This window comes from Lasioglossum baleicum, unplaced genomic scaffold (genome assembly GCF_051020765.1).
Source record: "Lasioglossum baleicum unplaced genomic scaffold, iyLasBale1 scaffold0278, whole genome shotgun sequence".
In the NCBI taxonomy this organism is placed as follows: Eukaryota; Metazoa; Arthropoda; class Insecta; order Hymenoptera; family Halictidae; genus Lasioglossum; species Lasioglossum baleicum.
Genome location: NW_027469338.1, coordinates 25,769 through 34,786, shown reverse-complemented (window position 1 = coordinate 34,786; position 9,018 = coordinate 25,769). Strand labels below are relative to the sequence as shown.

At 36.4% G+C, this 9,018-nt stretch overlaps 1 protein-coding gene across 1 annotated transcript; it reads right to left on the bottom strand.

The window, feature by feature from the left end:
- Positions 1 to 460: 460 nt before the first annotated feature.
- On the bottom strand, positions 461 to 7,012 carry LOC143220154 (uncharacterized). The gene is made up of 3 exons (XM_076445881.1): positions 3,297 to 7,012; positions 2,719 to 2,977; positions 461 to 2,519 (listed from the first exon to the last, which is right to left on the bottom strand). The coding sequence occupies exons 1-3, from the start codon at positions 3,587 to 3,589 to the stop codon at positions 2,211 to 2,213; spliced, it is 861 nt and encodes a 286-aa protein (XP_076301996.1). The 5' UTR covers positions 3,590 to 7,012; the 3' UTR covers positions 461 to 2,210.
- Positions 7,013 to 9,018: the final 2,006 nt, after the last annotated feature.

The window sequence follows — 9,018 nt, the reverse complement described above, 5'->3', positions numbered from 1 at the left end:
GCAGCGTGCGCCATCGAAGTCAACACATTGAGACTACGGGCGCGCGGCTGGGGTCGGGCTAGGCAGACCCAGGCAGACCCAACCCGGTAGACTCGATTTCTTTCAGTGCCGTTCCCGGGGCTGTTCTCTACAGAGAGATTTATGACAGGTCATTACTATTGAGCTGGAAGTCGACACTTCCTCGACCAACACGTTTTGACTGTAATTTTCAAATCACTCAACGAAGTCGAGCCACTCTCGGGCCGCTTGATATGTCACGAATAGACTGCGGATCTTTATGCATTTATAGCAAACTTGAGTAGATGAAATTGATAGTTGTTGGAAAATTTTTTAAATTGAAGATGTCAATATATGATTTCTCCTCTATTAAAATCATTAAGGGAAGAGATGACATTCAATTTAGTTTCTATTTCCTGTAATCGACGCTGACATTTTTTATTTTGCATAAAGATCCGCAGTCTATCCGTGACACACTATCAGGTGGCCCGGTGGCCCGAGAGTGGCTCGACTTCGTCGAACGCGTTCAGACGTCAGACAGAAGCGGACAAGTTCGTGCGACCGCAGAATTGAATCTCGAGTAGCGCGAAAACTCGCTCGCCCGAACTTGTCCGATTCTTTCCAAACCCGCCCGACGAGATCGAGACACTCCCGGGCAGCTCGAAACCCCTTGGCAGCCCGATGCACTCGGGTAGCTTGAAACGCGCTCGAGCCGAAAATGATAAATTTAAACACTCTACACCTACCGAACCTTAAAAGTAACTGGTAAATGTTTCTTTGTATGAAAGTGATGAGATTGATTTTATTTAGACTTTATGCAGCTCTCCTTGTAATATGTTAATGTATTAGCTCGTTCGGAAAGTCATTTCGTTTTCTCCTTTGCTGAAGAAACAATTCAATTCAATTTGATTTCTATTTCTTGCAATCGATATAGTAAATTTTTATTTTGCATAAAGATACGCAGTCTATCCGTGACACACTATCAGGTGGCCCGGTGGCCCGAGAGTGGCTCGACTTCGTCGAGCGCGTTCAGACGTCAGACAGAAGCGGACAAGTTCGTGCGAACGCAGAATTGAATCTCGAGTAGCGCGAAAACTCGCTCGCCCGAACTTGTCCGATTCTTTCCGAACCCGCCCGACGAGATCGAGACACTCCCGGGCAGCTCGAAACCCCTTGGCAGCCCGATGCACTCGGGTAGCTTGAAACGCGCTCGAGCCGAAAATTATAAATTTAAACACTCTACACCTACCGAACCTTAAAAGTAACTGGTAAATGTTTCTTTGTATGAAAGTGATGAGATTGATTTTATTTAGACTTTATGCAGCTCTCCTTGTAATATGTTATAATGTATTGGCTCGTTCGAAAAGTCATTTCGTTTTCTCCTTTGCTGAAGAAACAATTAAATTCAATTTGATTTCTATTTCTTGCAATCGATATAGTAAATTTTTATTTTGCAGAAAGATCCGCAGACTATCCGTGACACACCATCGGGTGGCCTGGTGGCCCGAGAGTGGCTCGACTTCGTCGAGCGCGTTCAGACGTCAGACAGAAGCGGACAAGTTCGTGCGAACTGGTGCGAACGTAGAATTGAATCTCGAGTAGCGCGAAAACTCGCTCGCCCGAACTTGTCCGATTCTTTCCGAACCCGCCCGACGAGATCGAGACACTCCCGGGCAGCCCGATGCACTCTGGTAGCTGGAAACGCGCTCGAGCCGAAAATTATAAATTTAGTTTCTTTTCCCTTCTACGACACATTTTTTTTTGCACGAAGACGTTTCAACCCTCTACACCTACCGAACCTTAAAAGTAACTGGTAAATGTTTCTTTGTATGAAAATGATGAGATTGATTTTATTTAGACTTTATGCAGCTCTCCTATTGTAATATGTTAATGTATTAGCTCGTTCGGAAAGTCATTTCGTTTTCTCCTTTGCTGAAGAAATAATTCAATTCAATTTAGTTTCTATTTCCTGTAATCGACGCTGACATTTTTTATTTTGAAGAAAGATCCGCAGTCTAGTAATGACAAACGGAAGCATTGCCATCCCTACACGATAAACAAAATTACTTTCCGAACGACCTGATAGTATGTAGTATGTAATTTAAATAAAAATATTAATTTTTGTCAGTAAAAAGAAAGACTGCTGCTGCTGCTGCTACACATTTGTACAATAGACATTTACTTTACCGACATCTTAATGTGGAAGATCCACATCAGCGCGACCAGCTCTGTATCACCTTACCGGGGCGAGAGACCCCCTGCTCCCTAGTACAAGGCCTGTACGTGCCTGTATGGCGCTGCGTACGGCATTCGATACATTGGCGCGACTGTGTTGCCCTCTTACGGTGAGGCAAAATCCCCCACCGTTTTCCGTGCAGCCTCGCGGCAGCAGGGATCCAAAACGCGACATTGCTCCCCGGTGCAGCCCTGGTTGTCTGGGAATATAAATTATGTTTTACATTATCCATGTAGCGTATATGGATGGTGTAGAGCTGTTCCATGTGTGGCTTCTTGGGTAAAACCTAAAATTACAGACGACTATTATTATCTACTATTATTATTATTATCTATTATTATCATATATACACAGTAAGTTTACTTTGAAAAGTCTGATATTCTTGATATAAACATTTAAGTTAAATAGCTTCTGTAATATATAGAGTTTAAGTTAATTAAATTGTTAAACAAAAACATTATATCTAAGAGTTTTATGCTACTTACTGCAAATGTTCCATCAACGAATATTTCTTTTGAATTCTTTAATCCTTCTAGCAAGCCGTCAGTTGTAATTATAACAGCAAATTCGTCTTTTAATGACTTCACAACAGATATTTTTAGTTTTTCCAATGGTTGATAAGTTTTCATCTGATCATACAAAATTTCTAAGGATTGCGGAATTGTGGGTTTGAAATTAGCTCTCTGTCTGTGCAACGTTGGTCTTAATTTTGAAAATGAACAGTAAGCTGCAGCATCTGGATGTCTTTAAATAAATATTTGTATAACATTTCAGTGAATTTATATATATGTGACACTGTCAACAATTAATTTCAGTGATTTCTTAATATGTTTTAAAAACCCCCACACACTCTAAAAATTTAACACAAACTAACTCCATATGGTTGTTCTTTTCTGTGTACATCTGCTATTCCAAATCAATTCTACAACATATTAAAAAATCTTTGAAATCTGTAAGAGTGTCACATGTCGATAGATAGATAAATATTTGTTCAAAATATTTGGAGAAAATATAAAAAAAAGTTGATAAAAGAAACACATAAGAAAAGTAAGCATAAACATACTTTCTACAAACATCATCAAATATTTGTTTAAATGGGATCAATGTCTCCCGACTCAGCTTCATCATTTCCTCTATCATAAAATGCTGCGTAGCAATATATTCTTGCCCAGGGTGGTTATGGGGTTTTAATAGCGTAATAGTCCCATCGCTGAGAACCATCACAGCCCCACAACATCGTGTGGTGCGTCGTGTGTTGCAACGATAAATATTTTCACTGCGATGATCTTTATTGTACACGTAATCGTTGTGTACAAAGACAAAAGAACCTTTCACTTTACCTGCGATTTTTTCCATCTATTAACAGTATGATTACTTTGAGAGAAACAAAATATTATCGGCAATACAATGAATTTTAAACAGCCATAATTCAACATATGTAAAAAAATTGGTAAAACATTGACGATACGGTAAAATTACGATTACACATTTTATAGAATGAATATGAAAATACGATCATTACCTAGAATATAATTGATTCTAACAATATTGTATTGTAATATTCGTTAGCTACGCGTTGCGTGCGTCAGATGAAATAACAAATGGTGGTCGCTGACTAAACCAATGATTCTGAAGAACATAAAAATGAAAATATGGTCGATGATATTATCGCTGACAAAGATAGAAACTTTCCGTAAAATTAGTTCTAACAAAGAATGTTGTTAAAAATTTGTTTGAATGCTGCACCGCGCGATACACAGCATACGACGACCGAACAAAGCAGGTTGGATCCTGACATTTTACTATAACTCTTGAACCATCAGAGATATCGGGATGAAATTTGCACTAAAATTTATTAAAAAATGTTTCTTATCTACTGATAATTATTATTTATTCTTCATATTATGAATATTTCAAGACATACAAAGAATAGAAAGTTAAATTATCAATGCTTTTTACCGTTAGAACATTGTCATTGCAATAATCAGGATCTGACCGTGTGTTCCAATTAAAATAGTTCAGCTAGTAATTCTGCTTCGTACACCACATGTAAAAGAAAAATATAAAAAATCACAAAGTATTGTATTCATTACTCAGAAAAATGATTATATTTTATAGGCAAAAAATACTTATCTAAATTATCTTTTTCACACAGAATTATTCCGGAGCTGTGAAAGCAATTCTACATATTCGTGTAATTTTTCAGTCCTTCGCTCTTCGTTGTCACTATTTTAATTCGCAATCACATTAATTTCAAAAATTTAATAATCCACGAATTCCGTTGCATGTCTTATATTTACATTTAATTGATGTACTCTTCTTTCATAAACTTATATATTTTAACAGAACTGTTTAGAGTTGAGATTACTATATTCCCATTTTTTATTGTTATAGAAACTTATGTACGTATCTACATATTATAATTCTACAAATACATTTGAATTCTACCCAGCACTGCTTATTTAATCTTTCCTTTAATTATTACATACAAGCTTTCTTACTTTCTATATCTACTTACTTTCCTTTACTTATTTCATACATTGGCACGCACAAATTACGGAGCGTTTATGATAATTTAAAATACAAGAATTAAAACTCAACCGCAAGGTTTACTTCTCACATTATATTATGTAGTTAAAATGACAAGTAAAAGGGATTATATATCTATATCAAAGAAGGTACATCTGATTGGGGAAATTCAGTATACATTTACAGTTATCATTCTAAACGCTGCTGTGACATTACACGCTGACTAACTGGTTTAAAACAGATTGTATAAAGCACGATCATATATGTCGCGTATAAACTTCAATTATTAATGCTTTCTATCTAAGAATATGATGGTTTTCAAGATCACAAGTTACATATTACTCACCGTGAGAACGTTTTCCTTGCAATAATCAGGATCTGACCGTGCGTTCCAATTAAAATAGATCAACCTAGTAGATCTGCTTCGTACACCACATGTAAAAGAAAAATATAAAAAATCACAAAGTATCTTATCCATTACTCAGAAAAATGATTATATTTTATAGGCAAAAAATACTTATCTAAATTATCTTTTTCACACAGAATTATTCGGGAGCTGTGAAATCAATTCTATACATTCGTGTAATTTATCAGTCCTTCGCTCTTCGTTGTCAATATTTTAATTCACAATCACATTAATATTAAAAATCGAACAATCTACTCATTTTTCCGTGGCACGTGTTATATATACATATAATTAATGTACTCTTCCTGCACAAATTTACTATCGAAACCATATATCGAGTAAAAACATTATAACCTCAAATTTATTGCACACTCCAAAAACCATTCATTTGTACACTTCAAACATTAATTGGTACCGGTACATGCGACAGACCCATCACAAGAATTCCTAACAAACATTTGGCACTTCAGATCAAGCACAGATAACACGACATTATGACAACGTGGTTGCAATTCCACGTATGTCAAACTTACAAAGTCCAATGCTTACACCACATTCGAAATCCACGAACCAGATTGTTTACTTTATAAACAAGTATTTATAAATGAAAAAAAAAACAGAACTGTTAAGAGTCGAGTTTTCAATATTCCCATTTTTTATTGTTATAGAAACTTATGTACGTATCTACATATTATAATTCTACAAATATATTTGAATTCTACCCAGCACTGCTTATTTAATCTTTCCTTTAATTATTACATGCATGCTTTCTTACTATCTATATCTACTTACTTTCCTTTACTTATTTCATACATTGGCACGCACAAATTACGGAGCGGTTATGATAATTTAAAATACAAGAATTAAAACTCAACCGCAAGGTTTACTTCTCACATTATATTATGTAGTTAAAATGACAAGTAAAAGGGATTATGTATCTATATCAAAGAAGGTACATCTGATTGGGGAAATTCAGTATACATTTACAGTTATCATTCTAAACGCTGCTGTGACATTACACGCTGACTAACTGGTTTAAAACAGATTGTATAAAGCACGATCATATATGTCGCGTATAAACTTCAATTATTAATGCTTTCTATCTAAGAATATGATGGTTTTCAAGATCACAAGTTACATATTACTCACCGTGAGAACGTTTTCCTTGCAATAATCAGGATATGACCGTGCGTTCCAATTAAAATAGTTCAGCTAGTAGATATGCTTCGTACACCACATGTAAAAGAAAAATATAAAAAATCACAAAGTATCTTATCCATTACTCAGAAAAATGATTATATTTTATAGGCAAAAAATACTTATCTAAATTATCTTTTTCACACAGAATTATTCGGGAGCTGTGAAATCAATTCTATACATTCGTGTAATTTTTCAGTCCTTCGCTCTTCGTTGTCAATATTTTAATTCACAATCACATTAATATTAAAAATCGAACAATCTACTCATTTTTCCGTGGCACGTGTTATATCTACATATAATTAATGTACTCTTCCTGCACAAATTTTATCTCTTAATGAGTAAAAACATTATAACCTAAAATTTATTGCACACACCAAAAACCATTCATTTCTACACTTCAAAAATTAATTCGTCAAGGTGTATTTGGCAGATCCTTCACAAGAATTCATAAACCTAGATATGCACTTCCATCATTTCCATCTGCCATCGGCCGCATTTCCATCTGCGTTCAAAATTACTGTAAGCAATTCTATTTGTGCACGATTCGCGTGTGTGCAATTTTACATTTTATGTGTGCCCAATAAAGATGAATCCAATTCTAAAGTCTGTCCCAGGTTAGAAGGGACCTGTTTCGCGCAGCTCGACTGATCGCAGCGCCTTGCTGCGAGCCTCGGAGCTCCCACTCCACTACCCACTCCCCACTGTCTCGACGCGAGTATTCATATACGCGGTGTACCGGAATGAAACGGGTTAGCATGAAATTATTCGGAATGGGAAATCGGACTATTTGCATGCGTAATAAATAATATATTTAATTTATTTGTATATATCTTCATATATTTTATTCAATTTTATATATAATTTGTACATTTTTTGTAGATATGTGATAATATATTGTAAATACAATATATTATCACATATCTACAAAAAAATGTACAAATGACAAAAATCATCTTCTTTGTGTGTAAATCGTAATTTGTGTACGTAAATGTACAAAATACGATTTACACACAAAGAAGATGATTTAAAACTATTCACAAACTGTAACTTAAAACTATTTACAAACTATAAACAAACTTAAAACTATTTACATGCAACTATTTAAAACTATTTGCATACAACTATTTACAAACTTAAAACTATTTACATACAACTATTTAAAACTATTTGCATACAACTATTTACAAACTTAAAACTATTATTTACAAATAAGCTACACGTCGATGTCCGAGTCATCAGACGTGGCTTCCCACTCGCCCTGCTCGTCCAGGACGGAATCAACCGCCCTGTCGATCGTGTAGAATTTATCTTCCTCCTTTATTGTGTGCCGAATAAAATTCTGCCAATTTTCGGCGGACACATTTTCCACGGCTTGAACTACAAGTTGACGGACATCTGCCAACTTGTAGGTTGTGTTCCTTTTTCTAATAAAATCTTTGATTTTTGCCCACGCGAGCTCAATCGGGTTAAGCTCGCAGTGGTAAGGGGGAATGCGTAAAACAATATGCCCGTGCTCTTTGGCATATTCGTCAACGACGTAATTTTTCGTCGCTGGCTTATATTTTTTAGCAATATCTAATAATTTTGCTTTTACAAATTGATTGGGTTCCATTGTTTCCCCCTTACCATGCAGCCACTCGATGATTGCTTCTTTCCTCCACGATAGGGTCGGATATTTATCTTTTTGTACGCTATGGTACGGAGCGTTATCCATGAGGATAACCGACCCTTCGCGCAGCGTGGGCAAAAATTTCTTAAACCATTCTAAAAATGTGTCCCCGTTCATTTCCGAATGGTAGTCCCCAGAATTTTTTTGGGCATCAAAATAAAGGAGGGCCCCAGGTAGAAACCCGTCTTCTGACCCGACGTGCGCTATGATCAACCTTTTCCCCTTTCCGGCGGAAGCAGGTATGCCGGTGGAGAGCTGCCTTTCTTCCGCATTCCTCGGGCAGGTAACAGTTGTATCCACCCATAATTTACGGACGCAATCCCCAGCATTATACCATGTCTCGTCCAAGTAGTATATGGGGCGTCCTTCCGCACGGTATTTTCGAATGTAGTCGATGTAGCTAGTAAAGAATAAATTTTTGTAAGTTACAGTTTAAATTAAAAAATAAAATCGTGACACTATATAGCACGATTTGTTTTTATAAAAAACATTTTCGTATGTACATTGTTACTTACTCTTGCCGCCAGGTAACAATATACTCCTTATCGATGAGAGCGCTGTTTCTCTTGCGTTTTATGAAACGGAATTCCATTCGTTTCAGTAGCCGGTGTAGACCTGACCTGCTGTACGATGGAAGTTCATCGTCGGCGTTAATGGCCGCTAACAGTTTATTTAAGTTTGGCACTTCCCGCCGGATCCAAAATTCGTGCACCTTTTTCCGGATTTCCAATATCTCCTCGTCCAACGTCTTTTCAAAAACGTCTAGCCGATGCCTTTTTTTATTTGGCGACGTCACGGCGCCTGTATATAGATATTCCGATATTGTCTTCTTTATTGTGTTCTTCCCAACTCCCGTATGGTCCGACAGGGACTTTATTAGTTCCCCATACTTGATGTTGGGTCTGTCCTCTTTAATCTTTTTGTACAGATTAATTAAGACCTCCTTTTGTCCAGATAAAACGTACTAAAACCAGAAAAAAG

Bases quoted from the DNA above. Each gene is read 5' to 3' on its own strand.
- LOC143220154 (XM_076445881.1), bottom strand. From the start codon at position 3,589: ATGGAAAAAATCGCAGGTAAAGTGAAAGGTTCTTTTGTCTTTGTACAC. The intron at 2,978-3,296 runs GTATGTTTATGC...ATTTATTTAAAG, and splicing joins TTTGATGATGTTTGTAGAAA to ACATCCAGATGCTGCAGCTT. The intron at 2,520-2,718 runs GTAAGTAGCATA...CTGTAATTTTAG, and splicing joins TCGTTGATGGAACATTTGCA to GTTTTACCCAAGAAGCCACA.